The sequence below is a fragment of the Antedon mediterranea genome, chromosome 10, assembly GCF_964355755.1.
Source record: "Antedon mediterranea chromosome 10, ecAntMedi1.1, whole genome shotgun sequence".
Lineage (NCBI taxonomy): Eukaryota > Metazoa > Echinodermata > Crinoidea > Comatulida > Antedonidae > Antedon > Antedon mediterranea.
Window position 1 is genome coordinate 19,002,874 of NC_092679.1, and position 20,330 is coordinate 19,023,203.

General features: G+C 35.6%; 1 protein-coding gene across 1 annotated transcript; it reads right to left on the reverse strand.

The window, feature by feature from the left end:
* Positions 1 to 150: 150 nt before the first annotated feature.
* LOC140059898 (protein dispatched homolog 1-like) lies at positions 151 to 13,932 on the reverse strand. Its single transcript, XM_072105878.1, has 9 exons — positions 13,567 to 13,932; positions 9,419 to 10,893; positions 9,042 to 9,266; positions 6,934 to 7,059; positions 3,973 to 4,222; positions 2,284 to 2,408; positions 1,653 to 1,748; positions 1,123 to 1,293; positions 151 to 600 (listed from the first exon to the last, which is right to left on the reverse strand). The coding sequence occupies exons 1-9, from the start codon at positions 13,790 to 13,792 to the stop codon at positions 211 to 213; spliced, it is 3,084 nt and encodes a 1,027-aa protein (XP_071961979.1). The 5' UTR covers positions 13,793 to 13,932; the 3' UTR covers positions 151 to 210.
* Positions 13,933 to 20,330: the final 6,398 nt, after the last annotated feature.

The following is a 20,330-nucleotide window of genomic DNA, read 5'->3' on the forward strand; positions in this document are numbered from 1 at the left end:
ATATATATATATATATATATATATATATATATATATATATATATATATATATATATATATATATATATATATATATATATATATATATATATATATATATATATATATATATATATATATAGTAATTTCTTTATTGTTGGAATTTACAGTTCATAGTATATAGGTATCTATAGCATCCAAGAAAATAAACATAAGAGCAGAGTACCTTAATTAATCAATCACTGGATGGACAGAACTTTTAGAACATTTAGATTTGCACCATTTGATTGGTGGTAAAAGAGAACCAAAGTCGTCTTCTGGTCCAATCAATGCCATCACCGTCGAAAATAAACCAAGCGAGAACGCCATAGAGAATCCTATTGTGCAAAACATAAAGATGCCAAATTGCATAAAGAATGTAATCTTGGCGAGTAGCATGAAGAAGGAAGCACCAAGTGTTGTTGTTGCTCCTGATATTACTGATATTCCAACTCGTCGAAGCATCTCTCGTGTTCTGCCACGACGGTCTCGTTTGTCAGATACATGGTATGCCTCGGCTAGATGCACTACGTAGTCTACGGCTAGCCCCACAACCAGTGATAAGTTAAGCGATTCCAGAGGCTGAAAGATAAAAAAAAAACTATTTCAGTTCGTCAAAGACAAAAAATGTACTTCCGACATCGAGCGAAATATTTTACACAGCTTTTGAGAAATGCCCTCAGTTTCAATTATGCGAAATAAGCGTCCATGTCCGTACACATTTTAGAACTACTAACTTCAGTTCTTCAAATATGAAATTGGCTAAGCAACAACAAAAAAGAATTTTGCACTTCTGATCACACTTATCTTGAGCGAAATATTAACACACAGATGAAACTTACTAATTTTCTTTTGCGAAGTGCCCTCTTTAGTTTGAGTAATGCATGCTCATAAGAGTTAGTGTTGTGATTAGTGTTAGAGTTTGCATTAGTGTTATAGTTAGGATTAGTGTTAGAGTTAGGATTAGTGCTAGAGTAAGGATTAATGTTAGGATTAGTTTTAGAGTAGGGATTAGTGTTATAGTTAGGATTAGTATATTTATTTTGATGACATGAAATATAGCTCGTGAGCTCGACATTCGATTAGCAGGGTGACACTACTTACCCCAAGTTGCCAGCCAGCCAGTGGTATCACCCCCACAACAGACACTGTAATGAGACTTATTATGATGGTTGCTAGAGTTCCTATTACCAAGTTAACAGTCGTCGTTACAAGAACGCATAAGGCTACCAGTAGCCCTATCATGATACCTCTAACTGCCGAATTTGCGAGTTCCTGGAAAAACAACAAACAAATAATATAACACCGTAAGATGATCAAATTAATGTTGAATTCTTAATTAATAAAGTTTTTTTATATCAGTCAGTCAGGCACCCTTTTTTCACTGTTAACGTCCGTAAGTTGTGTTCATGCGAACTCTAAATTTGTAGCTTCAATTATGCTGGAGAACGGAGGGTGAAATTGGATCCTTTAAATCATCTCCCATTTGTAATTTTTATGATTATATTATATTCATTCATTTATTTACACAACGCAAAATTCAAAATATGTTAACAAAATATGAATATTAATTTTCCTGTATTGATGGGCCTAGGTTAAAATGATGATACAGTAATATGAATATGTCCACATACATCTTGTACTTTCATCCAATGCCACATTCCGCTATCTCCATCTGGTGGAGGGGTGCATTGAAACCCTCTATTTACACCACTTGGCATCTTCGCCATCTGCACAAAATATAATGAAGGATAAATAATGTTATTCATTATATTGTATTTGTCATGATTCCCTTTGTGATGTTATTGTTCTGTAATTTCTGATGGTGAATATATTTGATTTTTTCTTGACGTGTTAAATCAGAAACCTTGTTATGGTTTTGGTTTTGGCATGTATGAATTACTAATTCGTCAACTGTTGTATTTTTAATTCTTCTTATATACCTCCCATATACTTCAGTATTCCTTCTTAACTCCCTAGCCTCAAGTCTGTATTATATTGTTCCAATTTGTGTCTGGAATATAGGCCTATTGTAAGTACTTTATGTGAATGTGATGTGCCCATATGGACACGATGATGTCATATCATATTTAAGCATATCACTACCATTTGGGCACAACACAAACTTTTTTTTTGTCAAACTATAGTGTGATAGTGTAGACAGGGGTTTAGTATGAAACGCCATATGTACCAACATGTTTATCCTTTTTACTATAATGGTCGATTGTCAAAAAAACCAATTAGACAATTCCTGAAACGATTTACCTCTGTTTTCATAAATTCCTCCCATCTTTCTGCAATCGGATTAACCAGTGTAGGTCCGACCGTACCAAACACTAGAGTCGTTTCTACTGTGATAGCCGCATACCCCAGATGTGTTCCACTTTTCTCTGATAATAAACACAAATGCGTTATGTTCACATTAATGTTTTCGGTAATTATGTATTATGGCTTAATGCGAGGTATTTGTTGTTTAATTATATTTACCTTGGTTTTCCGAGATGCACTTAACAAAAATGTAGTGCTTTTAGACCAAACACTCACAGTTCGTATATGAAATAATTATGTTTATACGCGGGTTGAATGCACTTTTCTGAAATACACTTATCAACATGATCTCTACCCCGACCTAATTTCCATCAAGAGGCTATACATAATTTAATATCCTTGAACCAAAATCAATATTAAACATATCGAATTTTTCTGAAATGTGTTTGTGTATTAATATGCACACTGTAAGTAATTAAAAAAAAATAAACCCTAGCAAACGTTCCATGATTCTGACTTATTGTAATTGGTAACTTAAGATGGCAAGTGCATATCGTTACACTCACCAAATCCAAATACAGCAAGGACGTATACGTAACCATAGTGAGTTGACCAATGACAAGCGACTGTTCGAATAATCCGTCGCTTTTGATTGGTCAAATCACTTAGGTTGCGCGTTACGTCTTTGCCTTGCGTCTCTGGAGAACCAAGCTTTAATCTGACGGTTTAAAAAATGTGATGTAGTTTAGTTTTTAAGACTATACAGATATCTTTGTGATGACCCTAAACATACATTTTAATGAATAATTATTTCTTTATTTAGTAGTCAAGTAGTACAGTGTACAAACAATACAAAATTTGTTTTCCATTATTTTGTACGTGTTACTATTATAGGCCTCTGATTACCCTCTCCACATTATTTAATGTTATCGCATTTTGCAGACATGAACGTCTGAATAATTTCACAATTTCTCTTCATTACGCTCGATTTTCATTAAGTTTGCTTTTACTGCTTCAGTAATGTTGATATATATTTCTTTTTATCGATTTAGCTGATGCTATTATACCGTAATGATTTACAGACAATTGATTCTTGATTAATATTGGTTAAGGGGTTTGGATGACAACAAACACAGTTAGAGTAGCCTACGCCATGTAATTAAAAAATACTCGAAGGCTCATAGAACTTGAACATCAAACATTTCAGTCTCTATTATAAGCTCTGTCTACACTGTCAAACTAGTTTGACAAAAAAAGTGTGATGTGCCCAAATAATTATGGCAGTGATATGACATCATGTCCATATGGGGGCACATCACATTTGTTTTTGCCATAAATGTTTGATAGTGTAGTCGGAGCATTAAGCTCTGTCTACACTGCCAAACTTAACTAACTAGTTTGACAAAAAAATGTGATGTACCAAAATAATGGTAGTGATATTCCCAAATATGGTGTGATATGACATCACCATATCCATATTTGGGCACATCAAATTTTGTTGTCATATATTGATAGTGTAGACAAAAGTTTAGATAATGTTCGAATCCTAGTATACCTATATTTATATGTTTTAGCTCCGATCCTCCATGTGCGATAAATAACGTGTACAAACCTATGAATTTACCTCTAAAAGCAACCCATATTGCTTGAAACGCGTTTTTCTACTACGCTAATGAACACTCTTACCTTGATATGACGCGTTTTTCGACAGCTGAAACGTGTTATCATCTGTTACCTCTCCAATGTACTCAATGAAATCAAAGAACTGTTCGCCAGGAGACGGCACATGACCGTTGGTCAACCAGTATGCTAGACCTACGTCAAAGGTGTTCATGAAATTGGCAGGAACTGTTGACATGTCGTAGATATTGCTATTGTTCGTCATAAACTCTTCCACTTCAGTATGTATTAACGGGAACGAAAGCTTTCCATTATTCTTTAATACAATTAAAACATTATTATTAGTTACAAAGTTACGTTGTGCAAGATGCCATACGATCAAATACGATGGACCACGATTGACCACGGATATGTGTATTATTGAAAATTTGTGTTCGTTCGTGTTATATTCGTGAATGTGAAATGGGGGATATCGGGGTGCACAAATGATCAAATACGATGAACTACGACATATTACGAATATGTGTATATTTTGGAAAATTTGTGTTCATTCGTGTTAGGCCAAATAAAAAAATATACTTGTTAAGCGTCACACCTTCATAAATTTTCAGGGGCGGGGGGACGGTTTTTTTTTTTTTTTTTTTACTTTTTATAGAGGTATATTTTTGCGCGGTGGACGTTTTGCCCCACTTTTTTAGGACGAAACGTCAAACTTTTAAAATGCGAAACAGAACAAAATTGACTATGTATGAAATATTATTGCTTATGACAAAATTGAGTTTTGTATTGTTTATATCCAGACGTAATTAAAACATTAAATTTAATTGCCACCAAGCGAAATTGTAGGCCTTAGGCTAACTAATCCGTCCAAGGTGCTACCCCAACCTCACTCATCGGCCATCCGCCGTCTCTCGCTCGACTCATCTATCCAGGAAATTCCCTATCGCGAGAAGCATGATTTGGTCTCAATAATACTAAATAGTGGGCTGATTTATAGTTTGAAAACAGCTTACGGCATTTCTTAAGTGAATTTTTATTCAACGTATTCATTCTTCTTTGATGAATCCTTTGCCAATTGCTGTGTAAATCAGTATTTAAAGTTGTGATGCAAAAAGTGTATGGAAACCCATCGCCCAACAGGACCTCGTGGTGTGCCGATCTCGAGCGCGAGATCATCGTAAACAAAATTGGTAGAGTCCATTATGTATGGGGTGTTTCCTATTTACGAACCTATAAAAAAACGCGCTTCGACCACTGTGTAGGCAAAATATTTATTTCGTTAAATCCCTAAATTGATAATCGCGTATTCTGTAATCACGTGACTGATGATGTAATCCTCAGCGACGTACTAAATGCACATGATTTAATGTGTTGGGGAAAAAGCTTGCTGTTTACCACATTACATGATTCACGGTGCTATTCGCGTTTCCTTTACGTAAATCGGCGGCGTGTAAATGAAACAATTGTTTTCACCAATTTGCCGTTGTCGACATAGAGCGATCGGCGGCTAGCGTTGTCTAAGCTAAAAAGTATGTATTTTTTCAAAAATTACACTAGCCTAACAAACATTTGCTAGTTTTGAAATTTTCAAATAGCAATTATGAAGAATCTACTAGCAAAATGCTAGTTTGCTAGCGTGAATTTCGAGCCCTACTCTGGAGCTGGGTCGGGCCGCTGAACTTTCCGTTGTATATCGGTAAAAAAAAAATAAAAATAAAAAGAGAGGCGGCTGGATAATGAGGAGCGGGCGGTGACGCTTAACAAGTATGTTTTTTTATTTGGCCTTATATTATTGAATGTGGAAGGGATGTGTGGGGTGTAAGAGGCCGCCCTGATGGACCATGATTGAACACGGAATATATTGTGTACGATAATACTTTGCTATGCTATGTTCTCATTCGTGTTCATTCGTGCTAAACTCGTGAATGTGGAAAGGATGTGTGGGGTGTAGGCGGCCACCCTGATGGACCATGATTAAACACGGAATATGTGTACGATGATGTTATGCTATGCTATGTTCTAATTCGTGTTCATTCGTGCTAAACTCATGAATGTGGAAGGGATGTGTGGGGTGTAGGCGGCCACCCTGATGAACCATGATTAAACACGGAATATGTGTACGATAATACTATGCTATGCTATGACTATGTTCTATTTCGTGTTCATTTATGCTAAATTCGTGAATATCTTAATTCTGTACTCTATAATATTTATAAACAAATATGAACCATCCCTTTAATTCTAATTAGTGAAAATGCACCATTTACAACAACCAATTTAAAAACTTCGATTTACAATAGCAATTTTAATTGTATAGGAATAATTGCAGAATTTTATTTCAACTTTTTAATTTCTGGTTCTCTTGAAATAATTTTACGACATTATTGAATTGACAAAATGATATAACTTGTATTGGTAGTAAAACGTTATAATAAATCTATGGTATGACATAATACATAATCACCACACTCATTATAAATGTAATTTGTGTGGTTGAAGGCCTGTGTAATTTAATCACATAGATCATTGTTTAACCGCGTTGACATAATGATGCGCGCATAATATTCGCGTGGTACGCGATCACCAACGCGTTTTTCTCCTGATTACGTGAATACTTTTAAATTACCCAAAACATTATTTTACCCAATTGTCTCATGCGTAAAATCATCAATAGAAAGTATAATGTTCTGTTGACTGGTGTAATTAGTAACAGCCCGATACAATCGTAAACGTAATTTGTGTAGACTGCCACGCGTGTAATACTCGTGTGGCACACGAGGACCAGCTTAATTTTAAAATTAATCAGTACTTGTGAGTTTTATCCATCGAATTTCAATTGCAAATTACACGAGAGGATTTAGCTGTTTGATACATATATTATAAATATCGTATATAATAAAAGAATCCTGTTTATCGAAGACTTATTTTTGCGTGTTGTTTTTTTTTTCAAAACAAGGTCAAACATACCGCATCGGCCTAATTATCAGCCTTGCAATGATCCAATCAGCTTGGCCTAACTAATTTTACCTCGTAGTAAGTCTTCATATTCTCTATAAAGCAATTAACACTTATATTCTCCGTTATGCTGTTAGTTTTTATGGCTAAGTCTTCTACCATTTTAGTATCCAAATCTTTGAGCTTTTCACAAAATTCCTGCAAAAAGAATAGGTATTAGGTTTTTTGAAATTATTATTGAAAATTGAAATTTCGAACTTAAATTGATCAAATACTATAAGTAATTTTTTTTTAAATCATCAGAGAGAATTTTTTTTTTAAATATTGGCTCATCATAATTTTATATCAAATTTTAATAACATTATTTTTAGCAACAAACCGGAATTTAATTAATTTCAGAATGTTTTTAAATTGATTGCCCATTTAGAATAATAGTTACGTTGATACATAAAACGTGACGTAACAATATACGTTACAATACATTATGTCGTTTACTACAGGTTTCAAAATCAAAATAATGTTTAGATCTTAAACATCTATTTTGTACCCATTTTTTTCCCCACACATTTAGCTTTTAAACACGTAGTTACATCTCTTGCGTGTTAAAACCCAAACGTGTTTATGTTGTTTCCTCCACTCGTGTAGCAGTCAACATGTCACTATTATGTTCAGTCAACATGTTTAGGTATGTGTTTAGCGTTGCATGCATATAATTTACTGTGGCGGAAAAGGCTCCACACATGAGCTCCACACATGCCAAATTAAACACGTTTAAAACTTAAACGTGTCTTTATATTGCTCCACATGTTTAACAACCAACACGTCACTGATGTGTTGAGTTAGATACAGACTACATGTTTAGAATGTGTTTAGAACCTAAACATGTTCATAATTATCTAACTAAATGTGTGGAAAAAGTGGGTACAAAATATATGTTAAAGATCTACAAACTATTTTTACATACTTAATACGGTTTATATATTCGTCATTATTCAGAATACTAGCATTACTGCATACATAATACATTACATAAACATTTAAACAAGTATTAAGTAAGAACCAGAATACTAACATTACTGCATACATAATACATTACTGCATACATAATACATTACATAAACCTTTAAACAAGTATTAAGTAAGAACCAGAATACTAACATTACTGCATACATAATACATTACATAAACCTTTAAACAAGTATTAAGTAAGAACCAGATACTAGCATTACTACTGCATACATAATACATTACATAAACCTTTAAACAAGTATTAAGTAAGAACCAGAATACTAAGATTACTGCATACATAATACATTACATAAACATTTAAACAAGTATTAAGTAAGAACCAGAATACTAACATTACTGCATACATAATACATTACATAAACCTTTAAACAAGTATTAAGTAAGAACCAGAATACTAACATTACTGCATACATAATACATTACATAAATATTTAAACAAGTATTAAGTAAGAACCAGAATACTAGCATTACTGCATACATAATACATTACATAAACATTTAAACAAGTATTAAGTAAGAACCAGAATACTAGCATTACTGCATACATAATACATTACATAAACATTTAAACAAGTATTAAGTAAGAACCAGAATACTAGCATTACTGCATACATAATACATTACATAAACATTTAAACAAGTATTAAGTAAGAACCAGAATACTAGCATTACTGCATACATAATACATTACATAAACATTTAAACAAGTATTAAGTAAGAACCAGAATACTAGCATTACTGCATACATAATACATTACATAAACCTTTAAACAAGTATTAAGAAAGAACCAGAATACTAGCATTACTGCATACATAATACATTACATAAACCTTTAAACAAGTATTAAGTAAGATCCACCAGACGCTATTAAGATTCGTAAACAATTACTTGTTGGTTACAAGATTCGATTTTATGGATGAATGAAACACAAGATGTTCGCCACCAAAAATTACGATACGAAAAAAGCCAATTTACACAGCCAGATGAGTGGTGACGAATGTTATTTCTTATGACCATTTACACACAACGCGGAGTGGACGACCGGTTTCTGCTAATGATAGATACAGATTCTACGCGGAAAAAGCTACGCTGTTTTCCGCTTACCGTTACCGCTCGTCTGTGTAAATTTGCCTTAACAGTAACTATTTACCAGAAATGCTTGTTGATTAGCCGCTGAACTTAAATCGAATTCTTCATCTTGAACCAACTGACCAGCGCATGTATCGTCTGTGAAGTGACAAGAACTCAGATCTTGGTTCTTCAGTCCCCATGCTAAGATTACCAGCGTGTTTTCATCCTCATCGCTCGGTACAAAAAGATTCCGATTCCGATATCTGCTTATTTCTAAAACGTGGGTGTCCTTTAACAAGACTGTCTGTAGAAGATTACATAATTTTAATGCATGTATGAACACATTAAAGTAATTATTTAATAGATTTATTCCACAGTTTCACAAAATAAGTATAGTGTTTACTGTACTGTAGGCACTACGAACAAATGAGTAATATTAAATGAACTAATACCTACCCCGTCCTGTTGAGTTTCTAGAGTCGTTGCCAAGTAGCCAAAACCGGCGACAAATGCCAAAAAGGCTAGTAAAATGATCCAACGGAACACTTTGTGCATGACAAAGTCTGCAAACCGACCGCCAAAAAATCGCTCAAATATACCTTCTTTAGGAACACTTTCTTCTACGAGATTTTCCTGGCTTGTTGCACCTTGTAGTGCGACATCTTGTCGGTTGCAGCAGCAGCAACAGTACTTAGCCCACCACAGATGGTACGTTACTACAACGGTTGGTAAGAAAATGATCACGGACAGATAGTTTACGAATATAACAAGAGCAGAGAATATCCCGAATGAAGAGATTGAAAGAAAAGGTGAGAAAAAGTTGGTGAAAAAAGCTAGGCCGGTTGTGAGAGATGTAACAAACATAGCAGAAGCAGCTCGGCGGTATGTGTCAGAAAGTCGATGGGCTAGTGTCGGGTAGGACTGGTATTTTGTTTGCTTCCACGTGTCCATAAGCACAAACACATCGTCTGCCCCTATGCCTAGGATAATGAAGATGGCGAGAACGTGAAAGATACCAAAATAACGGTAGTCGAATATAACTCTGTAAATAATATTCGCGCCAAGGAATGAGGTGAACACACTCATAATGGAGAAGGACGTAATCCAAAATGACCCCACCTGAATCACCATAAATATGTAGATAAACACGAAGCTACCAATAACAAGAGACATGTCTTTGATAACTTGTAAGTTGATTTCGTAAGTAAACAAAGATTCCGATTGGTAGCTAACCTCCATAGAACCAAGTCCATTCTCAAAGTGATCTTTCAGAAAGCCAGCGTACGAATCAAATTGATGCTCTTGTATTATCTTGTCTATGTCTCCGCCGTCTTCAAGCGGGCTTCCAAAATCGATAGAAATTCTTGTGATGTCAGAACTAGCAGTATTCTTCAAACCGTCAATAACGTAATTTTTACCAAGGAAAAACTGAAGCCCAGCCGCTAATGTTGGTATTCCCTGCACAGTTTCTAACGTCTGCGGGATATTGTCGTAGTCTGGGTCATTCAGGTCACTGTTCGTTGAGGCGTATGTGCCATCGAAGTAACGAAGTATTGAATTTATCTGTGTACAATTACCATCAACATCGAGTAAGCAGTACTTTGTGTAGTCTTTAGCATACCGTAATTCTTCTTCAACGCTTTCAATCAGCTTGAAGTTTTCTTTTGTGAAAACGTTTCCATTTTCGTGGTAAAAGATAACCGTCAAACGGTCATACCACGATGTTCTGCTGCCACTAGTCTGTGAACGTTTGCGGTCATAAAGGTTACTAATTGAATCCCTGTTATTCCAGGCTAGATCTCGAAGGAAAGTGTCATCTTCTGTTAAGTCCATAGGCACAGAGGTAAAGTTTATTGGTAGAAGATCATAACCAGCCATCAACAGTATTCCAGAGAGTAGTAGCATAAATATATGTCCTCCTAAAGTTACTCCTGTAAGAGAAAAAAATCTGTCAAGCTACATTGTGAAGTGTTTTAACTTATTTCCAAACATCAATTTGATGTAGTAGGCACCTGTACTTTTTAGCGCTTATTTTACAATGTTTGTTGTAAGGTCGGTTGTTTTACACAGTTTAGTTGCAAATTAGCAGTAATACCAATATATTTATTCAAAGACAGTGCCAATGCAACATTATTTGGGATTTTCCAACGACGACCTAGGAACATGCTAGGTAATTCAAAATCAATTGTACGCATGCGCGAGGAAGTTGGGACGAGCGTGTGCGCGCTCTATTCCTCGACAGTTTCAGGTCCAGGCAATGACGAGTACGGTGATCCTAATTCGCCGATTGTCACAAAACGAGGTATATATTATTCAAGTTTGTTAAATTATCATCATATTAGAGCTTAGACGAGATTTTTAAAAAGTGTGTTTCTTCCCTCCCTCCTCCCTCCCCAACTGTTTGACGTTTGATTGTAAATTTTTATCTTGTTTGTAATCACAAATAAAGGTATAGAGGTCTGAAATTAGGTCAGTCTGTATAGTTAAAGCTTTTACCATTGTTTTGATAAAAACAAATGTTACATGACATTCAATGTTTGACGTTTGCTTTATTTTAAATGTCATTTTAACCTTTGAATGTCAAACATTGTGCGTCTTTTGATTAATGTAATGTCGATATTTAGATGAAAAGATAATAGAGAAATGTCAATTAAGTATTTTGTATTTGAAGCATTAGTGATAAATTCAATATCCTGCGTCTTATTATGATAGGAAGCTAATTGATGCGGGCCGTGCGAACGATCGGCATAAAGCAACAAATAATATCTTCATAACATTTAATAAAATGTTATTGCTTTTTGTTGTTGTCGCTTATTGTTAAACAGCACGGAAAATTAGAGACTCTGTTTTGGGTTGCTAAATCTAAACAGATTGGTTCCCAGTAAAAACGCAACGTGAGCAAGTCAATCAATGACAAGCGACAGTTCGAATAATCTATCGCTTTTGATTGGTCAAATTACTTACATTGCCGTCCTTGTGTTGCGTATCTGATTGCTAACTGTCTATAACTTCGCTTGTCATTGGTTAAAACGCTTGCGTTGCGTTTACGTCCTTGCGTTACGTTCTAGTGGGAACCAAGCTTAAGCGTGGTTCCCACTAGCGACGCAACGTAACGCAATCTACGCAACGTAATTAAATGCCCTTCTAATTGTGTTTTCCCCCGCCTGCTTGAAATCAAACCTGCGATTTTTGCAGCACTATTGCTTCGTCGGTTCCCACTTGTGATTTCGCAATACAGCACTTTGCTTTATGGTACTTTGCGTCGATACGTCTGCGTCCATTCGTTGCATACTGGTTGCTGATTTTTGTAATAATACATTATACGATAAAGTTTGATGACCTCAATCTTGATAATGCATTTTAATGAACAAAGACTCGGAAATATGCATACTGACAAATAATGTACATCATTTAGGACCTATTCATATTTAAATGAAAACCACATTTAGAATCGAACTCATCTTAAAAAATGAACCTTATCGATATTCAAGATCACATTTTTTAGTGTTGTAGTTATTTATCATAACCGGCACAAATAGGACTATAATAATCAGTGTAAAACGTATTTCATTTTATGTTATGCTACACACCGTCTACAATGACTTTCAGATTAAATGATTAAATTTGGTTATGAAGATTTGTTTTGTTTAGGACAATGCCCCTCTACCACTTTCACTATTCTATAACATGGCATCGTCAAATCGCTGCGTTGTGTATGATGTGCGCCCCGGTATGTTTCTAGGCGATATGAAAAAGGTACAAAGTCATCAAGACATATCATTCTCACGTATGCCCTTAAATAAAAACGCCATATAGATGTTTAATTACCGTACGCACGCAAAACATTGTGTGTATTTCTTAAAAATGTCAATGTCAATGAAATTATATAACATTGATAGGCCTACAACATTGATAGTATACTCGACCGCAGAGTGAAACAGAATGAGTAAGAATTTGCCAACATTGTTTTAATTTCATCTCAAATACTTTACCAGGTTAATGATTGGAAGTCTTTAGACATCAGTAAATTTCCCATCTTATTAACTAATACAATTACCGTATATTAATTCGAATAAACGCCCGGGGATTAAATAAATACCCCTTAGATATGAAAAATACAATTAATATGTGCTAAAGTACAGTAAAAATTGCTTGGTAAATTGTAGATCATGTCAATCAATGAATTCAGGTACTACAACAGATGGTATAAAATATATTATATTGTGTATATATTCCTGTAGAGGCCCTGGGGCGTTTATTCGAGTGGGTTATTCAAAATGATGTTCTACGGAGGTGGGGGGGGGGGGAGGGGGTGGAAGGGGGAGCGTTTATTTGAATGAATACGGTATGTTATACATTTTAAACCCGGGGCTACCCTTAAAGCTTGGTTCCCACTAGAACGTAACGCAAGGACGTAAACGCAACGCAAGCGTTTTAACCAATGACAAGCGAAGTTATAGACAGTTAGCAATCGCAAGCGAATAAGCCATCGCTTGTGATTGGTCAATTCACTTGCGTTGCGTTACGTCCTTGCGTTGCGTCGCTAGTGAGAACCACGCTTTAATGTTGGCGATAAAACGTCATCATCTATACCTCATGCTTACCGAATGTAATTGCTGGGTATTCTGTCACCTTTTGGCACCACCAGACCGGCTTCTTTGCTGGGCTTGGTTGTGGTTTGTTCTCATTGCTTTCTGTAGCTTCTTTTGCTACATCCAGTTCTTTATCACTTTCATACTTGTCTGCGTTGTTTCCAAGCGTTTTGTGCTCCATAATATCGTCTGTATCTTTTTCTGAATACGATTCATGTTTTTCGTTCTCATCCGTCATTTTTAGGGAATATTTTGGCAACTGAAATGAAATGATTTTATGTTAAGGATAGAATTACTACAGGTATACAAGGCTCTCCTTTTACCATAACTCTAAAGCTTGGTTCCCTCTAGGACGCAACGAAAGGACGTAACGCAACGAAAAATTATTTGACCAATCTCAAGCGCGTGTGATTTGTCAACGCGCTTGCGTTGCGTTTACGTCCTTGCGTTGCGTCCTAGTGGGTAAAGCATAAGGGTATAGAGTAAGTCTTCGGATATTAGTCCAGTTCCCTAATGTCAAAAGAAGTGCGTTCATGTGCAAATCATGGGGAATTGGACAATGGCTTAAAATGGAGGTACGTCCACTGTATAAGAAACCCATGAGGCTACTGATGGTTTATCTCTGCCACTGGGGATATGGTACTGCGGCTGCCGTGTGGGCCGGTCCTAATCCGAATGTCCTGATTTTGAGGACGAATCATACAAAATAATATACTTTTTTTTGTCTTGTGGTTCACAATCCCGCACAATATATATACTTTGTTCAATTCGATTATAATGATTTATATGAGTATTTATTACACAGTCCGTGCTATCAATATCGTTGCAAATTATGTAACGTTAGGCCTATACAGGAATATTAATTACTAACCCTGAACTGTCTCTTCTTTTTGTATTTTTTTATTTCGGGAACAGACGCCTATTTACAAAATCAATTGCATAAATAAGTTTAAATAATGTATCAGATCATTTTAGGATCTCCATAATTTTGTTGTGGAGCCTGGATGATTCAAAATGATGATACCATAATACATTCTATCATTTCATTTTTGCTAGCTGACATTCTCTGTAACAATGAAAAGACAGATTTTCTTAAATATTCCACAAAAGACGGGACGCCATTAATAACAAATCGTATAGCTTGTTTTTAATTGATTGAAAAATAAATTTTCCCCCAATTTTCTACATAATCACTCATCCCATTGTACCATTACAATACTTTGTTATTTCGATAAAAATAGTTCTAAAAGATATATTTATCAAAATGCAAATAAATGTGGATATCTATCAATGGCTGAATCTCAAGGGAAATAAAAATAAAATAAGCAAAAAAATAAATCAATACAATAAAGTAAAACAATTGCTGAGCTTTCGGACACCTAGCCCTTCCTAAGGGCCTGTTTCTATTGAAAAATAAAAAAAGAACGGTTTTTTGGAAACCGGTTTCGGCTGTTGTTTATAAATAAAGATCGCGTTGCAGCTCAATTTTTACTCCAATAAAACCGGTTCCGTCCATGTGCGTTCGTTATGAATGACGTCATTATATACACCACAATGCAGTTCGTTAGGCGGAAGCGCGATTTGATCGAGGTCATGTTTACTTTTTTTCGCATAGCGCGATCCCCAAGAAATAGCATCCATTTCATCATAGAAGGGGGAATTATTACCTGAAACGTTATTGTGGTCCTTGGTTAAAGTATAGGTACGTCGCACCCTCTGATATTGTCAAGTTGAACTCGTCTATTTTTCACACGCTTTACAATATTCTTAAAAACATGTAGGCCTATTATACGCGAGTCTTTCTTCCGACTCCCGACAAGTCCCCTCATCTTCTTTCCTTCACATATTTTTTACGAACCTCGTAATAGCATCGGTCAACATTTTTTAGTTAAATAAAATACTCACTATCTAGAGAAATAAAAATGACTTAGGCCTAGGTCCTATCGCGCGAGTTTGACTGCGAGTTGACCGCAATCATCCCAGTGCAGCAGACTGCAGAGTTCAGTTTTTGGGGTCAAATTGAGACCGCGATTGTGTTGCAGCTAAAAATTGCTCCGCGGAAACCGGTTTCAGAACGGTTCTTTGCGATCGAGACCGCAATCAATTGGGGTTTTTGAAACCGTTTTTAAGATCGGTTCTTTTTTGTGGTTTTTTGCGGGGACCCATTTCTGCTGGCAAGAAAAAACGGTTCTTGAAAAGAACGGTATTCAAAACCGTATTCTCTGCTCTATAGAAACAGGCCCTTTATGCAAGTGAGATTACTTTTATAAATGTAGATTAGATGTACAGTACCACTAAAAATAATGTGATTGTGTGTTTTGTTTTTTTGCAATTGATTCACCTTTTCCCCGATTTCAGCCGTAAAATGTTCTCACATTTATTTTGTTTTAAACCGTTTTAACGTCGTGAGGCACTGCGCTATGTCTTCGTTTGTCTGACGTCACTTTGTGCGTGATCTGCTGGTTGATTCTAACTGACAGTAAACAGACTAGGGCCAAGTGTTCTAGTAAGTGGTGCCTGCCTACTCAATCTTCTATAATAAATAACGGTGGTAGAGGCTATGGCTGGGTAGTCAAATTCAAAATAAACTGGGGAAATATTCAACTAACATTTTAATGAAATTTCTAGTTTTTTGCTGAATATGCCATTTTAAAATCGCATAATAGTTCTTACTTTTACCGGAAATTGGACAAACAAAAATTATTTACTTAAAACCTAATTTAACAAACAAAATTATTGATTGGAAGTCAATAGGATTTGGTTAATTTAACCATTTATTTTGTCTTTTAATAAGTGAAAACATTATTTTTTTTTTCATTTTGTTTCCTACGGCAGTGATTAACTTTATAAAAGCTGCGAAATGGCCTATTCAAAGTCTTTTTGTTGAGAATCTTCATTTTTTATGTTTCAGCAGCAATTACATCCTAAAGTTAACAATAATCGGCAATCTTTACGTACGTAAACATTGAAATGTTAACGATTTACAGGAAAAGGTACTCGCTATCGTTATCATTTCAACTTGATCGTTTTCAAACGATCGTCGTTGAACTGTTAACGATCAACGACGATAGCGTCGAATAACGTCGACAGGAAAACAGGCTTTAACGATCAACGACGATAGCATCGAATAACGTCGACAGGAAAACAGGCTTTAACGATCAACGACGATAGCGTCGAATAACGTCGACAGGAAAACAGGCTTTAACGATCAACGACGATAGCGTCGAATAACGTCGACAGGAAAACAGGCTTTAACGATCAACGACGATAGCGTCGAATAACGTCGACAGGAAAACAGGCTTTAACGATCAACGACGATAGCGTCGAATAACGTCGACAGGAAAACAGGCTTTAACGATCAACGACGATAGCGTCGAATAACGTCGACAGGAAAACAGGCTTTAACGATCAACGACGATAGCGTCGAATAACGTCGACAGGAAAACAGGCTTTAACGATCAACGACGATAGCGTCGAATAACGTCGACAGGAAAACAGGCTTTAACGATCAACGACGATAGCGTCGAATAACGTCGACAGGAAAACAGGCTTTAACGATCAACGACGATAGCGTCGAATAACGTCGACAGGAAAACAGGCTTTAACATATAGCTCCTTTTACATTGTAATTTTCGTCACTTGGATTTTAAATATCATGTTGAAGTAAATGCTGCATGGATTAATTTTTAAAAGAATACTGAAATACAATAATTATTCTGATAATGGTAATACTTATTTACACGCATCTTCTTGCTAAAGCTTGGTTCCCACTAGAACGTAACGCAAGGACGTAAACGCAACGCAAGCGTTTTAACCAATGATAAGCGAAGTTATAGACAGTAAAGCTTGGTTCCCACTAGAACGTAACGCAAGGACGTAAACGCAACGTAAAGCGTGGTTCCCACTAGCGAGGCAACGCAAGGACGTAACGCAACGCAAGTGAATTGACCAATCACAAGTGATGGCTTATTCGCTTGTGATTGCTAACTGTCTATAACTTCGCTTGTCATTGGTCAATTCACTTGCGTTGCGTTACGTCCTTGTGTTACGTCGCTAGTGGGAACCACGCTTAAGCGTGTTGACCAATGACAAGCGAAGTTATAGACAGTTAGCTTTCACAAGCGAATAAGCCATCGCTTGTGATTGGTAAATTCACTTGCGTTGCGTTATGTCTTTGCGTTGCGTCGCTAGTGGGAACCACGCTTTAGCAATCAAAAGCGAATAAGCCATCGCTTGTGATTGGTCAATTCACTTGCGTTGCGTTACGTCTTTGTGTTGCGTCGCTAGTGGGAACCACGCTTAAAGCTTGAGTCGCTAGTGGGAACCAAGCGTTATATAAAACGTATACGGTAGCTTGTTTCGTGAGCACTTAAACAAAATATATACAGTGAATGAAAGCTGCTGAAGATTCCGGGTTCGATTCCCGGATAGATGGTAATTTTGTGCAGGTTTACTCATCTTTCGGTTATAAATCAATTATTGAAAGTATCGCCCGTGATTTTGAGTTATCTTTCACCGATCAAAATTTACATATTCTGCCTACAGGAATTGCTACTGTGTGTTGAATGAGTACCACTGTTCTGAATAAGCGTTTGTGCATTTTGAAGCTCCGTGTTTGGGTAAGCATCCGTAAAGATATGTTTACACTATCAAATTAGTTTGACAAAAAAAGTGTGATGTACCCAAATATGGTAGTGATATGCCTAAATATGGTAGTGATATGATATCATGTCCTTATATGGGCACATCTAATTTTTTTTTTTATAAATGTAGACATAGTCTACCTAAGTATGTGTATGAATCGCGCCGTATACACCCGCAATCAAAATTCTCACATAAAACGTGTACCAGCAATGTGTTGTCTGCCATTCTTGAATTAAATTGCAACCACCTAATGTTTCATTTCCTTCTTTAGTTATTAATTTTAAAAAAAAATGTAACAACGTTTTAACGGTTGGAATTTAAGAACTTACCTCCAGAAATATATATTGGTGTTATACGTGCATAAATCTCCTAAATATTATTACGTAATTATGATATCGTTTGTAGGCCTACTCTGTCGGCAGACACTAGTACAAAATCACAAGTTGATCATTTCTCTAAAGACACGTACAGCAAATACCGCGTGTTTGCAGCGCGTTCAAGTTTTGTCGTCTGCTCTCCCCTGTGACGTGTGTGTTGTGTGGAAGTCAGTAGCGACTACTTGCTCCAAAACACGTAAAGCAAATATGTGTTTAAGACGCTCTTGAATATTGTCTGCTGCCTTCACCGTACATAGAAAGAAAGTAGAAGAAATTTGCTGAATCATTTGAATAATTGTAATCAATCCACCGTCTCGACAATTAGTTTCTTTAGTAGTTCTATCGATTGCAATCTTATATAAGTATATGATGTCGTAAATTAGATGTTGCAGTTTTGATGAGTGTTACTATAACAACCGTAATTTAGAATATTGTTGACACTTTTCGTTCTTTATTTTCTAGAATAAAAGCTTCCACACAACACGGTGTTTCGTTCTTTTTTTTTTCTTTGCACTATGATTTCTTTATATCCTATATGTTTATTGAATATATCACTTTATTTCAGGACAAATATAAAACGGAAAATAACACTAAAATAGAATTTTTTCCCATTTATGATTGTGTATTATGAAATAAAGAAAGAGAAAAAGAAATTTACTTTAAAAATACAAATTAAAAAAGTGAGACAAATAAAATGTATTATGAGGTTGGCGTTATACCGTCGCAATCAAGTAAGCTATAAAGTTTCGGTGGGTATCCTGAAATTAAAATGTCTGTCGGCTAAAATATGTTGACGAAATGGCATTCGGCAAAATGTCCGAGTACCTTTAAGCTTATAATGTTTACTGTACCGTATAGTTATTTGTATAATTCTTCACATGTATGTACATGATCGATAATAAGTTTACTAATTCGATATGAAATATTGTCCGGTATTAAAACGAATGATTTGTTTAGAAATCTTCACGGGTTACTAGTAAACAAGAAGTATTTCTTACAAAAAAAGCTGCTCGCTTATTGAAAAATATTTTTTATTTAAAATGTTTTTGAATGTGTCATTTTATTGTCACATAATAGTTATTTTACCTGAAAAAAATGTAATTTAAAGCAACAAATACTTAAATTGTCTGTCAGACAATGGTTTTTGGGTTTCTTTTCTCTTTTTATATGTGAATAAATATTATTTTTTTGCTACAGAAGTGAATACTCAATTTCTGTCACTTTAGTTAATTTTATTGCTAAGGTCAAGTCTAGGGGTCACTTCATCACCCTAGATATTTCAAGTGTGAAGTATCCTATTACAAACACAAACTTTAATGGACTTATTCGATAATAATTCAATTAATATCTGACAGTGAATATACCAGAAATGCTTTGGGATTTGTAATTTTAAAATGACATGTACTAATAGACTCTTTTCCCAGACGTTTTTTGGGTCTACTGTAGCAGCTGGAATCAATAAATTATAGTGGAGTTTCCATTTTCGCAAAACTGTCGTCCTTAGAACTATAACTGCTGCTTGATTTAGCTTCTGATTGAGTAGTCCTAATGGGACGTAGCGGGCTAGAGCAGCAGCGTGAAAAAATAATGATTGAGGTGTACCAAGTCCTTCTTCGTTGCATGCCCTGTCCCTGAAGTTTGGCTCCCACTAGGTCAAAGTAAGGGCAACGACGAATGACAAGCGACAGTTCAACTGATCCATCGTTTCTTGATTGGTCAAATTACTTGCGTTGCAACAAAAAATTTATAAAGAAA

Bases quoted from the DNA above. Each gene is read 5' to 3' on its own strand.
- LOC140059898 (XM_072105878.1), bottom strand. From the start codon at position 13,792: ATGACGGATGAGAACGAAAAACATGAATCGTATTCAGAAAAAGATACA. The intron at 2,409-3,972 runs GTAAGAGTGTTC...GTTTATTATCAG, and splicing joins GAAAAACGCGTCATATCAAG to AGAAAAGTGGAACACATCTG. The intron at 1,749-2,283 runs GTAAATCGTTTC...TATTTTGTGCAG, and splicing joins AGGAATTTATGAAAACAGAG to ATGGCGAAGATGCCAAGTGG.